At 46.5% G+C, this 27,709-nt stretch overlaps 1 protein-coding gene across 1 annotated transcript in view; it reads left to right on the plus strand.

Annotated features, from left to right (window-relative positions):
* Positions 1 to 27,709, plus strand: part of LOC144499221 (voltage-dependent calcium channel subunit alpha-2/delta-4-like) — a 422,353-nt gene that overhangs the window by 99,112 nt on the left and 295,532 nt on the right. The window contains exons 15-17 of the mRNA XM_078221339.1: positions 4,278 to 4,355; positions 7,522 to 7,602; positions 8,848 to 8,922. Coding sequence (XP_078077465.1) covers positions 4,278 to 4,355; positions 7,522 to 7,602; positions 8,848 to 8,922 — 234 coding nt within the window. The remainder of the gene's footprint in view (positions 1 to 4,277; positions 4,356 to 7,521; positions 7,603 to 8,847; positions 8,923 to 27,709) is intronic.

Genomic DNA, 27,709 nt, shown 5'->3' on the forward strand with positions numbered 1-27,709 from the left:
CAGTGTGAGCTCTTGGAGTATGATTGGAGGAGCTTATCATCGTCATGAGCTCCGCAATGTCCCAGAGATTCAACTACAAGAACTCTAACTCTGAGAGATTAGCCAATCTCATGGAGAGTCACATGCAGCAACTCTCAGAGTGGATGCAAGAGCAGCATCTCAGGCAGGAAAGGGTGCAAGCCTCCGTCAGTACCATGGATCAGTCCACTCAGAATATGAGCACTGATATCCATGGAATACATGAAGAGCTGAGTACTCTTAACAGGACGGTTGCACTGTCAGCACTGCAGTTTCTGGATTGGAGGAATGCTACACAGCAGCAGCCAATCCCATCAACCGCACTTGAAGGCCTCCCCAGGGCTGTGCAGGTCACTGAGGATGGTGAAGGTACTGAGAGACCCTCAGCACTTTCATCTTCCTCTAGCTCTCCAACCTTTTCCCTAAGGTCCTCCTCTGCTGCATATGAGCCAGTGACCATAGCTGCATATCCAGAGATGCAGAGGCCAAAGTCTGAAGGAAGTACCCAACAGGTGCCTATATGGTAAGGCAGGACACCATGCTCCTTATTCCTGCATTTTCTGTCCACCCATGTGCCTCATTGTTGTTTCAACAGAGAAGTGAGCAGCCTGCCTCCATCTCTGAGGCAACATGGGGTGGCGGGGGCTGGGGGCACTTTTTAGGATTGTGCGGGCTTCATCTTGCCTCGAGCACTAATTAGTTCACTGTAGTTACATCTTTTATATTGTAGATAGAACCTTTGAGCACTTCTTGAATATGTTTACCTATACTTACACAAGATTCTGTGTGTTTGTACATTGAAGAGCTCAAAAAGAATCGTAAAATTATGAAGATAAGCTTTGTTTGCTTTCAGAGAGCACAGGTCCTTGTATTGCTATTAACACATTCTGCCAGCTGACCTTGATGCCACAATTAGTACCTTCCTTTGTTCTTAAGGCTATCATTACTATTTCTTTTGTCTTGTGTTCATGTCATCTTTGTCAAATCTCTCCTGAGCTCCCACCTATTGCTGACTTATATTTTGCTCCACTTGCTCCACCCACTCTTTTCAACAGTATAAAGCCCATTGCATTTCTACTTCTCTTCAGCTCTGAAGAATCATACAAATTCGAAACATTACTGCTGTTTCTCTCTCCACAGATGCTGCCAGACTTGCTGAGTCTTTCCTGCATTTTCTGTTTTTATTATTGATAAAATTATGAAGGCAGCATGCTGAGGTCCATGGCAACATGCTGTCAGCATCAAGGCTCTTGGCAGATTTGTGATGGTTTGGAGGGTTGCTTCTTTCTTTGCTATATCACATAAGATATGTCAAAGTGTAAACACTGAGATGCTCCTTGTATCTTTCGTTGTCCATCCAAGCTTGACTTTAAGGGAGGCTCAGTAATCAGATTCCATGAACAGATGCTGGGCACCTGTTGGGTGTAAGACGTTCATCCACACTACAATGTTACACTTTGGCTGAAGTGTAGACATCACAGCTCGAGAGGTCAGCTAACATTCAGAAAATATTGGTGATCTGCTATGCCCACTACTTTGGCTGTGTTTGTATTCCAGCTGTCACAGGATGTGCTTTGTGTAGTAAGCAGAGGTATTTGGAAGTCAGGAAGCCGGTAACGTTCATGTCATAAACTGGACTATTGGTCAGAATGGATGGTGTCTAAGTTCCTTCAAAAAACTGTTATTACTCAGTTATGGGCTCCTCATGTATGAGATGCCTTATCTGCATGTATGCTTCAATATACAATCCTCTCGGCATGTACCGAGTTTCAATTCCGATGTCATGTCACTCTCAGCATTGTGGACATGGTTTGATTTTTATGGGCAATTTTGTGGCATGGACCCTCATTCACAGTTATTGGCATTCATGTGAAGGGGCCAGATTGTGAATGACTTGCAGTTTGATGAGACCTATGGTTATGATGTGAGGGTTTCAGCCACATGAATGTGACTGAATCCAACTTATTGATGTTTATTCTGTCCCTTGTGGGTGATAGGCATTCCCTTGAGTAATTGTGGAGTCAGTGTTCAAGGTTCTTTAGATGGACTTATATCACCAGGGACTGGCTGATGACAATTGTGATATCAGAGGAGCTTATGAGAATCTATTTTGCACAAGGACCCATTGGTAATGAGCCCTCCTGCACAGAGTCAGCTGTGGCTACATGGTCATGCCTTCCAGCTGCTCCACATTGACGGCCTCCTCATCAGTTTTGGAATCTTCAGAGTAGACAAGGGCTTGCTCTTCCTCTTCTCCTCAGAGTTTGAAGCTTTTCCCATCGGCTCGTTAGCATCAATTTGTATGTTCCTCTGCACACGATGTTGTGCAGCATGCAGCACACCAGTACTATTCTTAATGCCCTTGTTGGGGTATATTGCACCTGAGCAATCGAGGCACCTGAAGCGTATCTTGAAAATGCCAATTGTCTGCTCTGTGGTACTCCTGGTGACTTTTTCAGTTGTGCTCTGCTTCTGTTTGAGTTCTTAAAAGGGGTCATTTTCAAGTTCTTGTCACCTGGAAGATAATCATTGATCTGCATTAGTGTCTGAAATAACTGAGTGATTTGCAAACTCCTTAATTTGAAGGAGATGTGGTAGTTCTCAGGTAACCTTGCACACACATGAAGGAAGACCTTGTTGTAGTCACAAACCATCTGTACATTGATCCAATGGAAGGAATGTGTCCACATGTTGAGTTTGGGCCATTATGGCAACGTGTGCAATCAATGACACTCTGCACCATAGGAAAGTATGCTAATTGGGCAAAAGCTGTGCCTCTCTGCATCTGAAATACCAAATCTATAAGGAAATTAAGGTGCTCTCCCACACAGAGAGATGTGGAAAGGCAAAACATTAGGGGAGCGATTTTTCCATCCCACTGCACTGATTTTTTAGCGCAGTGGGCTGGGAGACTCTGGTAGCAGCCAATTTACGCTGGGCGTCCGAGCCGCCGCACCTCTCTCAGCGCCAGATTTCTGACGCTGTCCGCTCCATGCCGGAAATCAGCGCAAGCTGCCTAATATATGCAGCAGCTCATGGTAATATAATTTAAATAGCCGGGCTTTTCCATTAATTGGCCAGTTAAGTGTCTCAATTGAGGTGAAGACTGATGGGCCCCCCTAGCCTTTGCTGGTGGGTATAGACAGTGGGAAATTAACTTGCCAATTTTATGGTCCACCTCCACCTGTAAACCCACCCTCAGGGTGCCTTGAAATTCTGTCCTTTAAAACTAACAATAACTAGCTAATGCATTATCTTCCTCCTGGAAGATAGTTGGACTATTGCATTTGCTTGGTCATTTTTATTGTTTTAATATCATTTTGCTGTTTAATTGGACCTCATATTCTGTCTGCTTTTCTCACTTGTAATTTACTTACCCCAACCCATCACCATCATCCTATTCTGCTTCCACCTCATCGCCAACTGCTCATTGCTACCCTCATCACTTATAACTGCTACAGTCTAAGGAGGTAACCACTACTCACTGCATGTGATGTCATTATTGTATGTTGTGTTCTGAATTCAGTGGCCATTGGTTTGTACTGTGCTGTGCTGTGTTGTGTGTATTTAATATTGTGCTATATGTGAATAATGTATACTGTATAAAGTTCAAGACAGAGTTTCATTCATAAAGTGGCTAGAACTTTATTCGATAGGTCACAAAGAGAGCTTTGTTAACTTAAAGAAAGTTAAGTGACATATTTTGCAGGTAACCCACCAATGTAACCCATTTTGAATTTTCTTGGAGTTGTTGCCTTGTAACATAGCAATTCTACAAAACATGTCATTATTTTCTTTTCCTTCCCCCTCTTAATGCAAGTTGGGTATTGTTGAGCCAAGAGGTCTCTTAACAATCTGAGTTTCAGAAAGCAATCCTATAATTTGTTAGCTCATGCAGTGTTTTGCAATCTAAACCATCTGAATCATGCTCACACTTGGGAGTTGGCAATTTTTGAGGAATTTCAACCACTGTTGAGTCGCAAACACTGCATGAAATGAAAGTATTCCCATTCCTCTTAAAAGTACTGCCTCACATCTCTTCAACAGAGTTTTCTATGCATAGAGATTGTATTGTTACTTTTCACATCTCTTTTAACTGTTACATATTAACCCAGGCATACTTTCATGTAATCCATTTTATTTGAGACCTATTTATTAGCAGTGGTGTTGAAGTACAATTTTCATGCCTTGCCTGTCTGTTGTTGTTCTTGCAGTCATTTCTTTTTTCATTAATATCTAATCATCTGCTTATATGACAGCTATTTCAATCAGCAGCACACAGTCTGCTCCTCATGACAACCGTGGCAATGCCAGTCTTTAGCAGAAAGAATGAAACTGTGAGTACCTGTATTCAACATCTTTCTCTGTTCAGCCTCTTTTCGTATATGTTTTGTAATGTTAAACATCTGGCAATACCAATACGAACAGGATAAATATCACTTTGGATTGGAATTTGAATTCATAGAATCATAGAATCTTACAGTGCAGAAGTGTGGTGGACCTCAGTTGTGCCTTTGTCCTATATGGACCACCGTTGTGTGTGTTTGTCATACCTGGACACATCCCCTTCCGGTTTGGTTCCTCCCCTCAGCACCTAGTATAAAGGTGGCTGTCTCCTCCCCCTTGTTCAGTCCAGGTCGGTTAATTGTTGGGATCTGCTCCTGATTCTGTTGTGAATAAAAGCCTACACTTATATTGGCATATCGGTAGTCTTTCGCCTTATTGATAGCGCATCAAGAAGGAAGCCATTTGGCCCATCAAGTCTGCACCAAACACAATCCCACCTAGGCTCTATCACCATAACCTCATGTATTTACCCTGCTAGTCTCCCTAACACTAACGGGCAAACCACGCAGACATGGGAAGAACATGCAAACTCCACACAGACGGTGACCCAAGCCGGGAATTGAACCCGGGTCCCTGGCGCTGTGAGGCAGCAGTACTAACCACTGTGCCACCGTGCCACCTTTGGATGTTGCAGGAAAAGATGCAGACTAAGATGATCAAATACTATCTGAGGTCCGATTCCTGTGCTGTTGATCCAAGAGAAAAAGTATCCGAGTCTTAAATGAATGTTGGCATCGATTATACACAAATCTGATAGAGTTGCCCGAAACGTAAACCTGCTTGATTCCTTAAATTTTTTAGCTGTGTCTGGCAGCCAGATTTGACAATGCATCTGGATTACATTGTGGTTTTTATCCATCATTTTCCTTCAAAAATAAATAGGTGGAACAGAGTTCCCAATGGTACACAACCTGTGGAAGAATCATTGAAAATAACAAAAGATAGCTAACATTTCAGTCTCAATGTTCTTCCAATTCTTGATTGCTCTTGTGTGTTTCCCAACAAACTGCTTCCTAACACCATTGATGTCAGTTCTCAGAAATTCCCCTCCCAATGCTGCCAAACTCCAAATGTACCCAGTAATGCTAAACCACAGACCTCCCGCACTGGTGCTGCTAAACCCCAGACTCACCAGGTGCTTAAAAATCTCAGATCCTCACCAGCCTGTCAAACCTCAGACTTTGAGTGCTACAGGGCACAATAATGTCCCCATCACAAGGCCCACCAGACCCCAGGCAACTGCCGTCATACAGTATTAACAGACAAAATTTGGAATGCTCTATTTTTAAAGAAGATTTAAAAATCAGTGACCCAAAAACCCTTGGCTTTCCTTCACAGAGGTAAGTGTTACAGAATAAGCTCCATTTATCTTGCCCTATCTGATGCGAACTTCCAATTGCTATGTCCTATATCCAATAAACTTATGTTGAGTGTATGCTCTGACCCCAAGGAAGCCTGGAATGTGAATTTCCTGATCGGGACCATTTGTTTTACTGGTTTAATGCAGACGATTTGAAATGAAAATGAGCCAGAGTTCTGTGCACCAGAACTCATCCCACTTTGGTGCCATCCCATTTTCTGCATTAATTTCTATTGTAAATACTTACCCATGTTTTAGCTGTGTGTATGAAAATAAGGGAGCTATGATATTGTGCTAAAAGACACTCCATTTTCCATTTGGTTTGTGATAGTCATATATGAAACAGGTGACCATTGTTGCTAGATGTTGTAGCAATGATAATATCAAATGTATAGAGCCATGCTATTATAGCTGTACAATTTACAGAAACTTTTATTTATGACCTAATTGTACTACTTTTATTCGTATGTATTATTTCGAATAACTTTCTCCTCTGCCTGTGTACCATTTATTGTGGGGCCGCCATTTCTCCACACCAATTTTGACAGGGTACAATAAAGATTACATTTGTTTTACATGATATTCACGTAATAATTGTTAGTTCTTTCAGTTTATACAGAAATTCTTCCCTGTAGTTTTGAGTTTGAGATGCAGGGTCTCCTCTGCAGGTTGAGAATGAGAAAAATATACTTGGAATGAGTTTGAATCATTTGACCTGCAAGCCCCTATTCTCCCCATGCCTATCAAACCTGAAATTATTCCTCACAGTTGCCAAATCTTGGATACCTCTTCTTCTTCTTCTTCTTTTAGCTTCTCCCATTTTACTTGTCTTCACCACAATGTTGGTTGATTCCCCTTCTCCAACTCTTTCTGTTAACCAACTATTCTTTTTGCAATCTCGGTAAGTTTAAGTCCCTCGCCATTTCATTCTTTCATCTGATCTTAGGCCTTCTTCTTCTCCTTCTTCTTGGCAGTCCCATCTCAATCACCCACCTCACCACATGTCCTCTCTCTCTCTCTTTCTGCAACAGATATCCATACTATTTCAATTGCTTTTTGACTCTTTCGTTGATGCTTTGACAATCTTCATTGGGCCTCTGATGTACTAGTTCCTGATCGTCTCCTTTCTCATCACTATACATGCCCATTTCAGCATTCTTAAATCCTTAGTATCCAATCATCATTTCTCTCTTTTTGATGTTGCCCAAGCTTTTGCACTACATAGCAAGGCTAGTCTTAAAAGTATCTTGAACATTCTTCCTTTCAGTTTCAGCAGCATTTTTCTATTACAAAGTACTGCACTGCAATTCTTCTAATTATTCCAACTCTAGCTAATCCGACATAATTCCATTGCTGTCAAGCCTTTGATATTCCCCAGGACTTCCAAATCTCAGGTTAGCTTAATGCTTGCAGTACTCCCATGTCCCCACCAAAATCTTCAAACGTGAATTTGCCCTTGTAATTTCCTAAAGATCAGATGTCCAGGTCACCACAAATAGACAATATATGTCCCCAGCCCCAACTTCCTGACTCCATAGTCTGCTGTCACAGCCTCCTCAGTGGTTCCTGGATCTAATTTCACTAAGTTCATCTGGACTCCTTCCTCCACAAGTTCTCCAAGGTATTAACCACCCACAATTCGGCACTGTACTCCCATTTTGAAGTTTTCAAACTCAATGGCATGACTGCCAATTATCGTGGAAGCATTAAGGAACAATGTGTGAAACAGAGAGCTTCAAATATCTTTGTTTATTTATGACTGAATCTGCCGTCTCATCCTCTCTATTTTCTTGCAGAGAGCACACGGCATTCTCCTTGGGGTTGTAGGTTCAGATGTGCCACTGAAAGAGCTGTTAAAATTAGCTCCAAGGTACAAGGTAAGTCCTAAACTGTATTAATGCTTTACATCAGTGATGATAAAATGTCAAGCTAGTTTGGAGTTCTGATCAGAATAACACATTTGTAGATAAACTACAGCAGCTCATTAGTTAATAAATCACATCTTTTTGAATGCCAGCAGAAATAATTATAGCGTCAGATTTGTAACGTAGGCAACACGTCATGGAATCATGTATTTCAGGTGCAGTTCAAAAACAGGTGCTGTTTTATACTCCTGTCCTTCTCACACTGTTAATGCATTTTATTGACAAGAAGCTGAAGTGTTGGTGGTTCTATCCTGTGTTCTACATGGTTTAGTGAATATTAAATAATTTACAGAGCACTGATTCACTCATTCCTCTTCTACTTCCAGTGATAGCTTACATTTTTTTACTTCATGTGTAACATTAAAAGCCAGCAGGCAACTTGAAGTCCTGCATGCCAATAAATAAGCATTTTTTGTTGCAATGGTTTGTGAAGTCTTTCTAAGATATAAATATAGCAGGATTTTCAACTGTATGTTGTATCTTGGCTATGTGCCCTGCTGAGGTATGGATATGTATGTTATGCAGTGAAGGAACTTGAGAGATTGTGTGAAAGCTTTGCATAATTAAGCAGTTGATGCAGAAACATTGTGGCATGGAATCTTAGAAAATTACCTGGTGCATGGTGTGAAGTCAAAACAGAAAATACTGGAAAAACTTGGCAGGCCTGGCAGCATCTGTGGAAAGAGAAACACAGTTAACATTTCAAGTCCGTATGATTGACACTTGCCTTTCTTGCAGCTCCAAAGCTCCAAGGAACAGAGGGAGATGATGACAGTGGTAATATCACTGGGCAAGTAATCTAGAGGCCCAGCCTAATGCTCTGAGTTCAAATCCCACCACGACAGCTGGTGTAATTTTAAATTAAATTAATAAATCTGGAATATAAAGGTGATCTCAGCATTGGAGACCATTACTAATGAACTATCATTAATAGTTCAAAAGACATCTGGTGCACTAATGGGAAGGAATTCTGCCATTCTTACCTGGTCTGGCCTACACATGACTCTAAATTCATAGCAATGTAGTTGACTCTAAACTGCTCTCAGTTTAAGGACAATCAGGGATGGGCATCACATTCTGATCTTACAACCACATCCCATGAAATAATTTTTTTAAACACTGATTTGAGTAAGTAGATTTCTTTGTTGTGACATTGCTTTTAAAATTGTTATTCTCTTTAACATGTTTATCATGCAGCTTGGAGTCCATGGTTACGCATTTTTGAATACCAATAATGGTTATATACTTGCCCATCCTGATCTCCGACCTTTAGTAAGTAACTTCAATCATTCTATATTGATGCAAACAAATGTGTGCGATGGGGAGAAGAGAGAGGAATAAGTGCAAAACTGTTATTTAACAGAATGAATTCTCTAACAATACACTAAAGAAATGTGGTGTTTGATGACAAGAGGCTGGGCAGTGACAGCTTTTAAACATTGCAACTGCTACTTTAGGGGTATATGCAAATTTACACTACGCAGTAAAATGAGTGGATATCTGTTTCGGAGACCTTGAGGAACTGTTTCCTTTAGCATTATGGTTGCCAACACTTGCATGTTTTTTTTCAAGAGCCTTCCAGGCACTAAAGTGATCAAACAAAAAAAATATTTACGAAGAAACATTTACGTTTCCTCGGGATGCTCTGGTTTCCTCCCACAGTCCAAAGATGTACAGGTTAGGTTGATTGGCCATGCTAAATTGACCCTAGTGTCAGGGAATTAGCAGGGTAAATATGAGGGGTTACGGGAATAGGGCCAGGCTGGGATTGTGGTCAGTGCAGGCTCGATGGGCTGAATGGCCTCCTTCTGCACTGTAGGGATTCTATGTAAATCATCAAATGTCACCTGGTGTGGTTAATTTATCTGGAGCTTTTACTGAGTCAGGATCAGCAATACTTCCCTTTACAGTTTGCTTCCTTCCTGGACCCAAATTCTGTTAGCCCAGTAACTTTTGGAACATTAGTGAATGCAGGTTAGCAAGTGGTGGAAGTAAGTTTAATGAAAGAAAAGGCTTTTGTAGAAAGGAATGTTCTTTTCCCAGCATTGAAAGGGGAGAGAAACATCACTCTCATTCTGGTGATTAATGTATATCTAGTACTAAATGAGACTCGTACATCATTCCATATGAAATGGATAACTTGGAAACACCATTCATTCTCAATGGCCTGAATCTCCCATGCATTGCTGCATCCTACAAAGATTTTTCAGACCTGACATTACTGCCCATTTCTTCTGGGATATTTCAACCCCATCTGCAGCAGGAATGGGCAGTTCCCAGAGAACACAATCAGATCGTAATAAAGTCAGGGGAGAGAAGGCACACCTACTTTCTACAGCATTAGCTGCCATATTCTGGTAAGTTTGTGATTGTTGGACATGTTTTTAGTTGTGGAGTTACCTAGGTGTCAGACCAAGTTTTAAACATTTCCTGAGTAACTATCAAGGTAAATGCATGGAACTGATGAATTCACAGAGAGTCCTGGGGGGGGTGGGGAAATTTCCCATTAGAAGTTTAAACTTCCTGAGCAATTCCCACAGACATCTGTGCCTCAGGACTTCTGCAGGTCCCGATGCACATCTTCCATTGTACATCCAGCCTTTGACGATCTAGAGACCGAAAGACTTGGGCCAAATCTTTCATTCATGTGTTTTCAATGAACAAAGTTGCCAGGCTTATCTTTTCAGATTTTAAGGTAATAACTTGAGGGGTTATATTTCTTATGAAAATTAAGGATTTTTTTCTTAAAACTTAGTACTGATTTTTTTGTACTCCAATGTGAAACTGAGGGCAGACGTTTCTGATTAAATACAGCAGTATCTAATGCCAAAATGAGATATTCAGTACATTGCAGGCAGAATTTAGCTGAATAGCAGCTGTCTTCTTGGGCACTATATGGCCCCTTAAGATTCTGTAAAAACGTCCTTGATCATATACACACTTCTGACATGAAGTGCACTGGATAGCATTATTGGTAAAGGGATTCGCACATGCATGTAATGCGTGCTGGAATCTGCAATAGAGTCAGATCATTGTGCCAATCAGTGTGCAGTACTGATTTGCTGCCAGTGTGCCATGCTTCAGCCTACTCTTGTCCATAATCTCAGACAACTGAACAAGCATTCAAGAATACCTCATCAGTTCCATTTAAATAGATCATTAACTACTTTCAGGTTAGTTGCTGTTTATTTATTCTGGCTGTTGTGATTCCATGTGTTTTTTCATACCTGTCAAAAGTTTCAATATTCTAAAAGGAATGACTTGGGCTGGTGCTGGAGTACTTTTTGGTGACTTAAAGATTTGTGTAAAATTAGATGTTTCCAGACATGTGTGGCCAAATGTCCCTTCCCCTTGGTATTGACATGATTGTCAGAATGAGTAGAGGCCACACAAAACTCAACAAGCTGCTAGAAGAGGAAATATAAGATGGATAATTAAGGGTTCTCAACATCAGGTCTTACTTGCAGACAGTTTTTAAGGAACTGATCTGTTGAAGAACAGATTCCAAGAGTGCTGTGCCAGCCTGGAAACCCTTTTGTATTCTGCTTCCAGAGCCATAATGCAGCAATCTGAGCTTACATAGCAGTAGCTGAGATTGCAGGATATCAGTTGAACTATCCCTTCAGCAATTCAATTCAGCACTTCACTGTCAACATCCTTGGGTTACCATTGACCAGGAACTCAGCTGGACTCGCTACATAAACAGTGGCTACAAGAGCAGGTCAGAGACTAGGAATACGCCAATAAGTAACTCACCTCCTGACTCCCCAAAGCCTATCCACCATCTACAAGGCACATGTCAGGAGTGTGATGGAATACTCCCCACTTGCCTGGATGGGTGCAGCTCCAACAACACTCAAGAAGCTTGACACCATCCAGGACAAAGCAGCCCACTTGATTGGCACCACATCTACAAACATCCACTCCCTCCACCACTGACGCTCAGTAGCAGCAGTGTGTACCATCTACAAGATGCACTGCAGCAATTCACCAAAGATCCTTCGACAGCACCTTCCAAACCCACGACCATTTCCATCTAGAAAGATAAGGGCAACAGGTACACGGGACACCACCACCTGCAAGTTCCCCTTCAAAGCACTCACCATCCTGACTTGGAAATATATCACCATTCCTTCGCAGTCACTGGGTTAAAATCCAGGAATTCCCTCCCTAATGGCATTGTGGGTTAACCCAAATCACACGGTCTGCAGCAATTCAAGAAAGCAGCTCACCGTCTCAAGAGCAAATCGGGATGGGCAATAAATGCTGGTCAGCCAGCGATACCCATGTCCCACGAATGAATTTTTAAAAAATCATATGTTGAGTAGATGTTGCTTGTACAGTTACAGAGTTTAGACATTGGTCATCAGACACTGCATCAAGGTTGGCTCCATAGGTTGGCTCCATAGTCCAAAGATGTGCGGGTTAGGTTGACTGGCCATGCTAAATTAACTCTTAGTGTCCTGGAATGCTTAGGTTAGAGGGAGTGGCAGGGTAAATATATGGGATAGGGCCTGGGTGGGATTGTTATTGTTGCAGACTCGAAGGGCCGAATGGACTCCTTCTGCACTGTAGGGTTTCTATGAGGATTGTGTACGGATGTGGCCATGCTGGAAAGTATGGCTCCAATCTCTGATGAATGCCGTATGTTAAGCTGGTGCTGGACTTTTCCATGCTCCTTGGCACTGAACAAAAGATAGTTGGCAGGCTTCCCAATTCTGTGTGTGTACCCTTCTTCTGTAGTCTGTCCCACTGAAGTGGTCATCTGAGTATTCTGCAGCGGCACTAGTGTTCACCTCGCCACGTGATGAGCTTGCACTTCTCAGTGTCTCAAAAAGAGACAAAAGAACTTCTCACCCTTTAGATTTATTTTCCTCTTCATCTTTTAGCTATCGGCCAATAAATTTCTTGGAGCTTCTTCAGATCTGCTGTGGAAGCAGGGTTTCTGCCAGACTTGGGGAGTAGGAGAATCTCTGAGAAATTTCTCAGCTCTGGTGTTCCAAATACCACATGCCAGACAAAGGAGAAAGTAAATCCCCATTCCTCTGCTTCTGCCATTCTGGTTTTCCTAATGGCTGTGATCAGACACTCATAGTACATTCCTTCTCCCCTATATATACTCTATAAATGGTATGTTTTGTTTGTATAGCACAAGAAACAACGGGGGTGATTCTCCCATCCAGTTGCACTGCTTTTGTAGCACAGCAAGCCGGGAGACATCAGAGGCTGCCGATTTGTGGGATTTGCGTTGGGTGGCCTGGCATCTTCCAGCCTAAGCTTTTTCACATCGACAGATCCACACTGAAAATTAGTGTAATGGCGATTTGCATTCATTAACATACCTTAGCATGTAATTAGCTGGTCCTCAACTAGAATCTCCACATCCGCTAGCATCTCCCGCCTCTCTGGGGTAACGTCACACTAGCGGGGTTTACAACTGCTCTACAAAAGTCGAGACCTGGCATGGCAGTGTTGAACAGGAGTAAGGAGGTAAGTGCTATGGAGCTGCAGCCCCCGGAGTGCAGGGGAGGTTGGAGGCAAGGCCTGGAAAATTTCTGCTTGCTGTGGGGAAGTTCCTGGAGAACTGGAAGTCTGTCCCCAGGCCCAGGGATGTTCCATGTAGTCTCTGTGTGGTGGGGTGGAGCCCTTTACTGAGTGCTGATCAGACTGCTATCTGCAGCCACTGGGCTGCTCCTCTGGGGTGGGGCCCTTTACTGAGTGCTGGTCAGGCTGCTGTCTCAGCCACTGGGCTGTTCCACTGTACTGATTGTGGGGTGTGGTGAGGGACTGGACTCGGTGCTTGGGTTTTAGGGAGGTGTTGTGGGGGGGGGGGGGGGGAGAGCGGTGGTGGAAATTGTATCATGTGCTGCTTGAGGGCTCATCTATTCAGGCAGCTGATGCTCCAAGCAGGGGTACTCTTGTTAACATAGACACTCATGCTGCATGTACTCTGCAGTGAATGGGAACTCATCTTGTAATAATTAGGAGTCTGTCCCTGCTCCGTGTGCCTGACCTACAATACATGCCTGGAAGGGAATGCTGTAGTTGCACTCATGGCAATGGTTCAAGGGAACACAATGGCCATGGCTGCACACCAACCTGTATGCTTGTGGTGAACCATCGTTGGTTCCCACTGGATAGTACTGAGCCAGGGCTGGCCAGTACTACAGGAATGTATATAGGTTACTGTGGGATTGTACGAATGTTGCTGTTGGGTTAGGGTGGGATTGTTACACCTGTGTTTGTTACGTTTGTGGCACATCCCAGTCGGGCTCCGCCTCCTGGGAGAGGTATAAGACTCCCTGCTCGGACGGGACCCCTTCAGTCTGGGATAGTGTGTTAAAGTTCTGATAGCTCCATTGTTAGTTAATAAAAGCCATCTTTTACTGAAGCTTCGAGCCTCATGTCCAATTGATGCGCATCAATTTTATTAACTAAAATTAAACTCTCGACGGAAGAAAAAAGAAAGGAGAGTATGGAGCAAATCCTCAAGCCAGAACGTCTGATGCTAGATCCACATGCGGTCGGCGCTGCTAACACCTTCGACCACTGGCTGAAGTGTTTTGAAGATTACCTAGCAGCCTCCGCAGCGGTCACCACAGATGATGACAGACTCCGGGTCCTCCATCCATGCGAGGGTAAGCGAAACAGTCTACCTCGCGATCCGTGCGGCCACCACTTACCCTAGGGCCCTCGAGCTTCAAAAGAAGCGCTATACGAAACCTCCTAACGAGATCCACGCTCGTTACCTCCTCGCTACACGACGTCGGCAGTCGGGCGAAACCATGGAGGACTACGCCAATGAGCTCTTACAGCTAGCCAGGGGCTGTGACTGCAAAGCTGTGTCGGCTGAGCAGAGCATGTACGACCTCGCCCGAGATGCGTTTGGGGTCGGGTCTTCATACATCCGTCTCAAGCTGCTAGAAAAGGGTAATCTCAACCTTACCCAGGCCATGGAATTGGCTGAAATGCTCGAGTCGGCTTCGAAGAGCTTAGTCCTGTATCCAGAGGACCACGTGGAGACAACGTGGCAGGAGCAGTCGCAAATCCCTCCTCGCCCCTCGGGCTTGAAGTGCGGTGTTATGGCGTGCTCCCATGTGGGCCAGACGATGGCTGCAGCCCCATGCGGCCCGCGGTGCTATTTCTGCGGAGGAGCAAAACATACCCGACAAAAGTGTCCCGCTAAAGCGGTAATCTGTACCGCATGCGGTAAAAAGGAGCATTATGCAAAGGTGTGCAGATCGAAGCCCAGGAACGGCAGTGCAGCCTGCGACCCTTCGGAACTGGGATCATCACCATCGTCGTCGAAGTCCTCGCGGGGTTCGTCCACGTGCGAGTCCAGGACGACGCCATTGCGGTCGACGGAGTCGGAGGAGGATGACCACCAGGGGTCGCTAAGTTTGGCGCCCTCACCCATGTGCGATTCATGGGGGCGGCCATTTTGGTCGACGATGACCACGAGCGACCAGCGGGGGTCCTCAGCGTCGACCTCAGCTGCCTGCAGTGACGTTCATGGACCAACGGTGGCGTCGATCATCCTGGACCAGGCTAAGCCTCACAGGCTTGATCGTTCGATGATGGATATCCAGGTAAACAATCATGTGCTTTATTGTCTGTTTGACAGCGGGAGCACTGAGAGCTTTATCCACCCTGACACTGTGAAGAGGTGTGGACTCCAGATTCAACCTGCCAAACAGACAATCTCTATGGCATCAAGGTCCTGGTCTGTCGCTGTGCTAGGACGTTGTGTGGTAACCTTGAAAGTACAAGGCACAATTTACGAGCGTTTCAGGCTCCTTGTGTTGCCATATCTTTGCGCACCAATTCTCCTCGGACTAAACTTTATGGTCCACATGAAGAGTGTGATCCTACAGTAGGGTGGGCCACTCCCTTCGCTGGCAGTGGGAGAACAGCTGCAGTCTCCAAATTGCCCAACGCGACCCGCCTGCAATCTTTCTACGTTAAAGATCACCACACCCTCTTTATTTCAGAATCTGGTACCAGGCTGCAAGCCCATCGCTACTAAAAGTAGGCATTACAGCACTGAGGATCGGATCTTCATCAGATCTGAGGTTCAGCGACTCCTCAAAGAAAGGATCATACAGCCCAGTGTTAGTCCGTGGAGAGCACAGGTTGTGGTGGTCAAGAGCGGGAACAAACCCCGGATGGTCATTGATTACAGTCAGACCATTAACCGATATACGCAGCTGGATGCGTATCCTCTCCCGCGCATATCTGATATGGTCAATCAGATTGCGCAGGGGGTGTTCTCCACCATAGACCTCAAGTCCGCCTACCACCAACTCCCCATTCGCCCAGAGGACTGACAATACACGGCCTTTGAGGCGGATGGTCGTTTGTATCATTTTCTTAGGGTTCCATTTGGTGTCACCAATGGGGTCTCGGTCTTCCAGCATGCTATGGACCGAATGGTGGACCAGAACAGGCTGCGGGCTACCTTCCCGTACCTGGATAATGTCACCATCTGCGGCCGTGATCAGCAGGACCATGACACAAATCTCCAGAACTTCTTACGCACTGCATCTCGCCTGAACTTGACCTACAACAGGGAGAAGTGTGTATTCCGTATGCGGTGGTTAGCCATCCTGGGATACGTGGTGGAAAACGGGGTCATCGGCCCTGATCCAGACCGTATGCGCCCCCTTGCTGAACTTCCCTTGCCCGCTAGCGCAAAAGCACTGAGAAGATGCCTAGGCTTCTTCTCCTATTATGCGCAGTGGGTCCCCAACTACGCGGACAAAGCCTGTCCGCTTATTAAGTCCACGACTTTTCCACTCACGCCAGAGGCCCAATTGGCCTTCAAGGAATTGAAACACGACATCGCGAAAGCCACGATGCACGCGGTAGACGAATCCATCCCTTTTCAGGTGGAAAGCGATGCATCTGATTTCGCCCTGGCCGCCACACTTAACCAGGCGGGCAGGCCCGTTGCGTTTTTTTCCCGCACCCTCCAAGGCCCCGAAATTCGGCATTCAGCGGTGGAAAAGGAGGCCCAGGCCATTGTGGAGGCCGTCAGACACTGGCGGGAAAGCGGTTCACCCTGATCACGGACCAGCGGTCCGTGGCGTTCATGTTCAACAACTCGCAGAGGGGCAAGATCAAGAATGACAAGATCTTGCGGTGCAGAATTGAACTCTCCACCTATAACTACGATATCATGTATCGTCCAGGGAAACTCAATGAGCCCTCGGATGCCCTCTCGCGCGGAACATGCACTAGTATTCAGGAGGATCGCTTGAACGCCCTCCATAAGGATCTGTGCCATCCTGGGGTCACTCGGCTCTACCACTTTGTCAAAGCCCGCAACCTGCCTTACTCGGTGGAGGACGTCAGGTCGGTAACAAGGAGCTGTCGGATTTGCGCGGAATGCAAACCGCACTTTTACCGACCTGACCGGGCACATTTGGTCAAGGCCACTCGCCCCTTCGAGAGGCTGAGTGTTGATTTTAAGGGCCCCCTTCCCTCAACGGATCGGAACGTGTACTTTCTGAACATAATAGATGAGTACTCCCGGTTCCCGTTTGTTGTCCCCTGCTCGGACACATCGGCTGCCACGGTGATCAAGGCATTCCGTGATCTTTTTACCCTGTTCGGGTACCCCAACTATATCCATAGCGACAGGGGCTCATCGTTCATGAGCGATGACTTGAGGCAATTCCTGCTCTCATACGGGATTGCCTCTAGTAGGACCACGAGTTACAACCCGAGGGGTAATGGACAGGTGGAACGAGAGAATGCTACAGTCTGGAAGGCTGTCCTATTGGCGTTGAGATCCAAAGGTCTTCCAGTCTCCCGTTGGCAGGAGGTCCTCCCTGATGCGCTTCACTCTATTCGCTCCCTCCTGTGTACGGCAACCAATGCTACTCCCCACGAGAGGATGTTCTCATTCCCTCGGAAGTCTTCCTTGGGGATATCTTTACCAGCCTGGTTGACGTACCCAGGACCCGTCCTCCTGCGGCGACATGTAAGGGCCCGCAAGTCCTACCCCTTGGTCGAACAGGTCCACCTCCTCCACGCCAACCCTCAGTATGCCTATGTGGCATATCCTGACGGGCGAGAGGACACAGTCTCGATCCGAGACCTGGCGCCCGCAGGGGACGTAGCAACTCCTGTCGCTCCCATACCCCCAGTGACGAATCCATTATCCCTTATTTCTTCCCCGGACGTAGCGCGGGCAGCATCGGGACCAGTGCTTAACAGTTTTACTCCAATGCACAGCTTGCCTGAGCCCCGAAGATGGTCGCCACCGCAGGATGCGTCAGGATCCCCTGCACTACCGTCTCATCAGGGTCAACCGGCCTGTGAGTCCGTGGGAGAACAGCTGGACGCCGTTTTGGGGAGAACGCCACCGCAAGTGCCTACTCCGGTGTCACCGCCGGTATTGAGGAAGTCACAACAACGGTGCGGTCCTCCAGACCGTCTGAACTTATAATCTGCTGACATTTTAGTCTGTTTTCGTACCCCGCCGGCCTTTGTTCTCAAAGGAGGGGTGAATGTGGTGAACCATCGTAGGTTCCCACTGGATAGTACTGAGCCAGGGCTGGCCAGTACTACAGGAATGTATATAGGTTACTGTGGGATTGTACTAATGTTGCTGTTGGGTTAGGGTGGGATTGTTACACCTGTGTCTGTTACGTTTGTGGCACATCCCAGTCGGGCTCCACCTCCTGGGAGAGGTATAAGACTCCCTGCTCGGACGGGACCCCTTCAGTCTGGGATAGTGTGTTAAAGTTCTGATAGCTCCATTGTTAGTTAATAAAAGCCTTCTTTTACTGAAGCTTCGAGCCTCGTGCCCAATTGATGCGCATCAATGCTCTCCCTGCCTGCCGCGTTTACAATGCCAATGGCAGGCAACTGAATCAGGTGACTGTGGTAAACCACTGTTAGCTTATTACCTGTATATGTGACATGCCTGGACACATCCCTGCCGGCCCTACCCGAGACTCCTCCCCCTCCCTGGTCCAGATATAAAGGCGACTGCTCCCCACCCCCCTGCTTCAGTCTGGACCAGTTCATCGGCATGGGTGTGCTCCAAGTCTTTTGCTAATAAAAGCCTATTTGTTCTTGCATACAAACTAGTCTTTGCTCGATTGATGGTGCATCAGTGAAGCTTGGCACCACAGATTGTGTAGTGTTGCCAGCATCCACATGTGGGAGCATTGGTCCCAGTGAGGGATGGAGGGCTGGTGCTGGGATAGTTACAAACAATGACATGTATCTATCAATCTCTCTCCCTCTAATCCCCAACATCCAGAATGGATTTCGGTCTTATTGATCGAGAGCTGGCCATCATGGTGGCGGCTCAGGAGGTGGAGGGAGTAGGTAGGCCACTCCAGGAGCAGTGGCAGGACCTCAGGAAGGAGGGCAGGGGACTGCTTATGATGCCCATGAGATGGGAGAGCAGTCTCCCGAAAGGGGGGCTTGGAGAAGGAGGATGCAGAGGCCAAGGCAATACCAGACCAGGGCGTCATTTGAGGGTCTATCGGAGGCAATGTGCCATCGCCGGTTCCGCCTGACTAAGGATATGGTCTGGCACTTGTGTGAGGTGCTCGCATGCCTGACACCTCAGGGAAGCAGAGGCCACCTGCTTCCAGTAGAAGGAAAGGTGACAGCGGCACTTAACTTCTACGCAACAGGATGGTTTCAGGCACCCAGTGGCGATCTCTGTGGAATCTCACAGGTCTCAGTCCACAAATGCGTTCACCATGTCATAGATGCCTTGTACGCCCGGGCAGGCCAATACATCAATTTTGACATTGGACAGGCTCAGCAGGAGGCCCAGGTTGCAGGCTTTGCCACCATTGCCAGGATGCCTCATGTTCAGGAGGCAGTGGATGGTTCCCGCGAGGTGAAGGGCAACCATTCATTAACAGGAAGGGGTTCCACTCACTGAACGTTCAAATTGTATGTGACTATCGATGAACATCATGCAGGTCTGTGCACGCCACCCAGGGAGTGTCCACGACAGCTATGTACTGAGGTGGTCGGACATCCCTGCCGGCCCTACCCGAGATTCCTCCCCCTGGGCCCAGGTAGCAGTGAGCGTTGGGAACACAAGTGTGTGGGGCAATGGGTCAGGAGGGTTCAACCGTGCCGGGGGGGGGGGGGGGGGGGGGGAGCATGCCAGGGGGTGGTGTTTGATTAAAGATCTGGTTGATTTATCGACTACAGCTCAGCCTTCAACACCATTATTCCTACGAAACTCATCTCCAAACTCTGTGGCCTGGACCTCGGCTCCTCCCTCTGCGACTGGATACTGAACTTCCTAACTCACAGACCACAATCAGTAAGGATAGGCAACAACACCTCCTCCATGATCATCCTCAACACCAGGGCCCACAAGGCTGTGTTCTCAGCCCCCCACTATACTCCTTATACACCTATGACTGTGGCCAAATTCCCCTCCAACTCGATTTTCAAGTTTGCTGATGACACCACTGTAGTGGGTCGGATCTCAAACAATGACAAGACAGAGTACAGGAATGAGATAGAGAATCTGATGAACTGATGCAGTGACAATAATCTCTCCCTCAATGTCAACAAAATGATTGTCATCGACTTCAGGAAGCGTAGAGGAGAACATGCCCCTCTCTACATCAACGGAGACAAAGTAGAAAGGGTCGAGAGCTTCAAGTTTTTAGGTGTCCAGATCACCCACATGTCCTGTCCCCCCCATGCCAACACTAATCATAGAATCATAGAATCATAGAAACCCTACAGTGCAGGAAGAGGCCATTCGGCCCATCGAGTCTGCACCAACCACAATCCCACCCAGGCTCTACCCCCATATCCCTACATATTTTTACCCGCTAATCCCTCTAATCTACAAACCTCAGGACACTAAGGGGCAATTTTACAATGGCCAATCAACCTAACCCGCACATATTTGGACTGGACTATAGTTAAGAAAGCCCACCAATGCCTCTACTTTCTCAGAAGACTAAGGAAATTTGGAATGTCAGCTATGACTCTCACCAACTTTTACAGATGCACCACAGAAAGCATTCTTTCTGGCTGTATCACAGCTTGGTATGACTCCTGCTCTGCCCAAGACCGCAAGAAGCTACAAAAAGTCGTGAATGTAGCCCAATCCATCACACAAACCAGCCTCCCATCCATTGACTCTGTCTACACTTCCCGCTGCCTCGGCAAAGCAGCCAGCATAATTAAGGACCCCATGCACCCCTGACATTCTCTTTTCCACCTTCTTCTGTCGGGAAAAAGATACAAAGTCTGAGGCCACGTACCAACCGACTCAAGAACAGATTTTTCCCTGCTGCTGTCAGACCTTTGAATGGACCTACCTTGCATTAAGTTGATCTTTCTCTACACCCTAGCTATGACTTTGACACTACATTCTGCACTCTCTTGCTCCCTTCTCTATGAATGGTATGCTCTGTACAGCGCGCAAGAAACAATACTTTTCACTATGATAATACATGTGACAATAATAAATCAAATCAAATCAAATGGATGTTGGGGAAAACAGGGCAGACAGTCTATAATCTTTGACCAAGGTATTGGTATTGTGCAGCACAGCAGTCAACACCTCGGTGCGTGGGATTGTGATACATTCAGCTCTGTGGGGGGAGAATCAGAGATGGATTAGTCATAGCTGCGACGTGCAAATAACATTTAATTGTGCTCTTAACATTTACAAAAACTTAACCCTGACTACAGGTGACCTTTACCCGTGCCCTCTTAGTGACCCAACAACCTTTTAATCTTATGCGGCCTACTGCTTCGTCTAGATGCTCCCCCAGGATATACATCAGAGGTGGAGGTGTCCAGCTGTGATCTGTGAGCCCCATTGGCTGTGATGCCCTTGGCGGCCATTCCCTGGGGGGCCCCAGCTGACTTACGGATGACACTGATGTTTCTGTGCCACCCTGTTTATCCTGCTGGCCCCGAGATGCCCAGTGTGAGGAATGGGGGAAATCGAAAGGTCTGGGAACATCCGGAGGTTTCTGTGTGGAAGGCCCCGGCATGGGCTCCAGCCCTTCCTCCTCCCTCGGGGTGTCCATAGGCCCCGGGGACACTCCATGGGATGCCAGGGTAGCTAGACTGAGCTCTAAGAAGTTCCAGTGTCACCTGCCTCGGCCAGTCCCTGAGGCCCAGGTGAGTTTGCCCCATGGTCTGTGATCCCTCAGTCCTGAGACCGGGCCAAGCTCTGGAGCCCCTTAGCATTAGCCCGGTGAGATTGAGCTAAGTTGTCGAGGCCCACAGCCATGGCCAGCAGTGTCTCCAACATGCCTCTGACACCCATGGCCCGCTGTGTCTCCAGAATGGCCTGGACATTGTCACCCATGAGGCCAAGTCCCTGAGCCAGACTTTCCACTGCGGACGCCACCCTTGCAGTGTTGGCCTGGTTACCATGCAGTGCCGGCACCACCTCCTGCAACAGCACTCTGACTCCTCTTGCAGTCACAGCATGGTTGCTGATAGCTCCCCAGGTTTGCCGATGCATCTTCACCAGCTTCGGGATGAACGAACCCTGAGGCCTGGCATCTGGCCTGGGACCAGCTGAATCCTGGCCTCCAGCAGACATCCATGTGCCCAAGCCCTCGGATGTGCCCGCCTCCACCCGATGTGCATCAGCGGCTTTGATGTGCTCACCAGTAAGTGACCCAGAAGCCTCAGCACTAACATCAGCCACTGTCGTGATCGTCTCTGTGTTGGTGGGTTGTGCTGTTGATGCCTGAGCCGAATCACTGGCGCTGTCCTTGGAGGATTCTTCAGGGCCTCTCTCCAAGGTGTCGTCCAAGGGGAGTTGTTTCAGGAGCAGCGGCGGGGGCCATGACATCAGAAGGGCCTGGTGCATCAGGATCCAGCACTGTAAGAAAGAACACACATTCGGGGAAGGGAGGGAAAACCGCCCATGCAGCATGGCACTTACTTGGGAATGGGGTTCAGCTAATACTCACTTGCGTCCCGGACGCTGACCTGGCTGTCATTTGCCATTATAGGCACGTCCCCCACTGCCAGCTCCAGGCATGCTGCTCACAGACCATCAAAAGCTGCAGCTCAAGAACACCACCACCAGTTTTTCTCCCTCTCATGGCGGTATATGCATTTTTCTCCTGTGGGGACATAAGGGGAATTGAGAGCATGATGTATGGAAGAGCATGGACTGCAATGTGTGTCAGGGTTCGGCAACTCATGTTGACCGTTTTGGGGAAATGGGTTCCCACTGGGGGGTGCCACAGAGGTTGGAGGCAGTACTGGGGTGGGGTGGGTTGGGGGTGATTGGTGTCTGCCCTTGAGGTGTCTGAGAATGGTTTCACATTGTAAGCACAGCACATGTAGAGGTTTCAGAACGGGATGCACACTCATCCTTGCTGCCCGAAGAAGGTTGTTCATCTTCTTCCAGTACTGGTCGCTGGACTGAGATGTCAGAGTCTTCACATTCACAACTACAGCCAGCGCCTGCCATAACACGCTTGCTGCACGACCCCTTGGGCGACGGCCCTGAGTGGGGTACAGCCACTGACGCTTCTCCTCCACTGCATCCAGCAGGCGGGCCTACTCACACTCCAAAAATCTGGGATCACTTCTCTTGGGTGCCATCTTCCTGGTGTGACTGCCTGTGTGTCCATCACAGCTTACATACAGCTGTGGCTTGTTAAGGGAGTTCAGGTGCAGTCAGTTTGGGCCAGTCATTGGCCTGTTGGTTAAATTTCATTGTGAATAATGTACAGGCAACCTGGTTTCAATAGAAGGTGAGCTATCTCCAAAGGTGCTGATTGGGTTAAGTTAACAAGGTAATGTGTCTGGGGGAGAGGGGGTACAATGCTCAAGGCTCTCACTCAGCGAGGGGGAATGCTCACAGGCAGGGGGTGTACGTTGCAGCACTGTGCTGTGGATGTGAAAGGCAGCTGTGAGGCCAGTGCTGTGTGTGTGAAGGGTGGGGGGGATGGGGAGGCCAGCGATGTCTGGTTCAGTGGGAGATGGGGAGGGCAGGAGGCCAACATGGGGTAAGGGGGGGGTGAGAGGCCAGCAGTGTCTTTGGGGGGAGTGAGAGGCCAGCAATGAGGCCAGCAATGTCCATGGGGAGTGAGGCACTAGCGATCAGGCCAGCAATGTCGCGGGGGGGGGGGGTTGAGGGCAGCGATCTGAATGCTAGGAGGACTTGTTTAACGATATCCCAGAGATCGGTGCATGCGTGGTGGCCCGTTCAGCGCGCTGATTTCAGCCTCTTCAGCAGGAATAGCCCCGCCCCTGGATTTTTTGCATGATTCACGTTAGTGCACAGAGTGTGGGAGATTCATTTTGAAAATCCTGTTGAAAAAAAACAGCGGTATTTACTCCAGTCTTTACCTCAATTCGGCACTTTATTTTGGGAGAATTGCTCCCAGTACTTTTCACTGTATCCCAATACCCTGTGACAATAATAAATCAAATCAAATCATTGAATTGGGGGCTAAATCCACATCCTAACTCTGTGCACATTGAAGATCTTTTACATACAGGTGCTACAATCATGGTGTTTTCTTAATTTCCTCTTGCAATCTCTCATGTTACAAGCAGAAGTTGTTAGAATTCACAGATATGGTGAAGTTTGGAATGTAGTTTATTAAAATGTGTGATGGTGACAAATGCAAGAATTATCAACTTTGCAAACTGCCTCATCAGCGAGATAAAACAGTCTTTCTTTTTTGGTGGTATTCTAGGTATATTTTTCAAATACAGTGCTGCAGTATTAGCATTGTATTCCTGACTGATCAAATAGATGTCTTGTGAAAAATGTTGCTACAGAAATTCTCAAGTATGGATGTTGGGGGAGGGGCACGATAGCATTGCAGCAATCAACAACTTGAAGATAACATCTTGTGTATTCCTAACAATTATGGAACAAAACCTCAGCCTGGAAAAACAGGAAACATCAGATTTTTTAAATGGGATTTATTTGTTTTAAGGCACAAGTAAACCATACTCATTTAATTTGTAAATGTGCCTTAATTCACTTTTAAATCATGTTTATATTAAAATGTAACTTGGGTTTAGAGATTTTTTTCATGAGACCAGCCTTTAACCAATCTGTTTTCACTCCATGGGATATCAAGAAACCAGCTACAGCGAAGGCTGTGGGCCCAGACATCATCCCAGCTGTAGTACTGAAGACTCGTGCACAGAACTAGCCGTGCCCCTCGTCAAGCTGTTGCAGTACAACACAGGCATCTACCCAACGTTGTATGTCCTGTCCACTAAAATAAGGATACATCCAATTATGACATTGTCAGTCTAGTCTCAATCATCAGCAAAGTGATTGAAAGTGTCATTGACAAGCAGCACTTAAACAGCAATAATCTGTTCACCAATGCTCAGGATGGGCTCCACTAGGGCCCCACACTCCTGATTACATTTCAACCTTAGTCCAAGTGAGGACAAAAGAGCTGAACTCAAGAGGTGAGATGAGAGTGACTGCCCTTGACATCAAAGCACCACTTGACCAAATATGGCATCAAGGAGCCTGAACAAGATTGAAGTTAATGGGGATCAGGAGAAAACTCTCCACTGTTTCGTCTCATACCTAGCACAAAGAAAGATAGTTATGGTTGTTGGAGGCCAATCTAGGATATCACTGCAGGTAGTGTCCTAGGCCCAACCATCTTGAGCTGTTTCATCAATGACCTTCCCTCCATCATAAGGTCAGAAGTGGGAATGAAGTGTTAAACTGATCTCCTGTGTGCTCTCTCAAGTGGACGTAATAGTTCCCATGGCACTACTTCAAAGAAGAGCAGGGGAGTTATTCCTAGTCTCCTGGCCAATACTTATCCTTCAATCAACATCAGAAAAACAGATTGTTTGTTTATTGCCACATATCCTGAATTACAATTGTGACTACACTTCGAGAAGTTTTTAATTGGTTGCATAATGTTCAGTACCACTTACAACACCTCAGATAATGAAGCTGTAGTAAGACCTGGACAGCATTCAGGCTTGGGCTGATAAATGTCAAGTAACATTCTTGCCACACAAGTGTCAGGCAATGATCTCTCCAATGAGAGAGAACCTAACCATCTCTTTTTGACATTCAATGGCATTACCATCAGTGAATCCCCCACCATCAACAATTTGGGGGTTACCATTGATCAGAAACATATCTGGACTAGCCACATAAAATCTTTGCCTGCAGGAGAAGATCATAGGCTGGGAGTTCTGCAAATTAGGAGTGTGATGGAACTCTTGCCTGCATAAGTGCAGCTTCAGTAACACTCAAGAAGCTCAACACCACCCAGGACAAAACAGTCCACTTGATCAACATCCCATCCATGACCTTAAGCATTCACTCCCTCTCTCAAAGTGAGTACCATTAACAAAATGCAATGCAGCAGCTCGCCAACCTTCCTTCAACAGCACTTTCCAAACCCACAAACACTACCTCCTACAGGGACAAGGGTTCATGGAACACAGGGACAGGGACTCATGGGAACACAGCCACTGACAAGGTCCCCTTCAAGATGCCTAATATCCTGTCTTAGGTCTATATTGCCATTGCTTCATGATTACCGGGTCAAAATCCTGGAATTCCCTCCTTAATGTACAGTTGGTGTGCCTGCAGGGGTCCAAGAAGATAGCTCACCACCTTCTAAAGGGATTGGAGATTAATTAAGGATATGCAACAAATGCTGGCCTTGTCAGCGACACTCAAATCCCATGAAAGAATGGAGAAAATGTTCTGGGCATCCCCCTGATAACTCAGCAGTTTGGGGAACTACTGCAACATAGGTAAGCCTATCAATATCCTGTGGGTTACCAATGACCAAAAACTGAACTGGACCAGCCATATAAATAATATGGCTACAAGAGCAGGTCAGAGGCTGGGAATGCTGCAACGAGTAACTCACTACCTGACTCTCCAAAGTCTGTCCACCATCTACAAGGCACAAGTCAGGAATGTAATGGAATACTCTCCACTTGCCTGGATGAGTGCAGCTCTAACAACATTCAAGAAGCTTGACACCATCCAGGACAAAGAAGCCCACTTGATTGGCACCCCATCAATGAACATTTACTCCCTCTACCACTTACACACTGTTGCAGCAGTGTGTGCCATCTACAAGATGCACTGCAGGAACTCACCAAGGCTCCTTAGACAGCACCTTCAAAACCCACAGCCATCTAGAAGGACAAGTGCAGCCAACACATGGGAACATCACCACCTGGATGTTCCCTCCAAGTCGCTCACCATCCTGACTTGGAAATATATTGCCTTCCTTCACTGTCAATGGGTTATAATCAAGCAAATCCCTCTGTTACCTACACCACGTGGACTGCAGCGGTTCAGGAAGGCAGCTCATCACCACCTTCTCAAAGGCAATTAGGGATGGGCAATAAATGCCTGCCTAAATGGTGACACCCACATCCCTTGAATGTATAAAAAAAGTGTTCTGATGAGTCATCATTGACCTGAAATATTAACCCTGTTTCTTTCCACTCCCACTGATCCTAGCTCGCCTGCTGAGTCTTTCCAATATTTTCAATTCTTATTTCTTCCTATCAGTCCTTGACTTAGTGAAGAAAAGCAGCTGTGAAGTTGTGATTGGCTTACATATCACTTCACAGACAGTATGCAAATTAAAATCTTGTTTTCATGTAGAAAACACTTTGATGCAATTTGTTTCCTTTTGATATCAAGCCATTATTTTAAAGGGGTGAAGTCTTAGTTTCGCTTCCTTGATAATGGGTGGAAGAATAAAATTCCGAGCAAACTTAAGTTCCTTACCTATCTAACTGTAAGCAAATTATCACTCGCAATGACTTCTCTTCCTGCTCCTGCTCCATCACTTCTGGTGTTCACCAGGATTTATCCTTGGCCCCCTCCTATTCCTTACCCTCACCCACATTATTCAAAAAAGCACAGCATCAGTTTTCACATTCTAATGACAGTCAACTCTATCTCACCAACACCTCTCTTAACTCTTCCATGGTTGCTAGATTATCAGAGTGCTTGTCCAACATCCAGAAATGGACAGGCATAAATTTTACCCAATCAAATATTTGGAAGACTGATGGTATTGGCTTTTGGTCCCTGCTC

The sequence above is a fragment of the Mustelus asterias genome, chromosome 9 (genome assembly GCF_964213995.1).
Source record: "Mustelus asterias chromosome 9, sMusAst1.hap1.1, whole genome shotgun sequence".
In the NCBI taxonomy this organism is placed as follows: domain Eukaryota; kingdom Metazoa; phylum Chordata; class Chondrichthyes; order Carcharhiniformes; family Triakidae; genus Mustelus; species Mustelus asterias.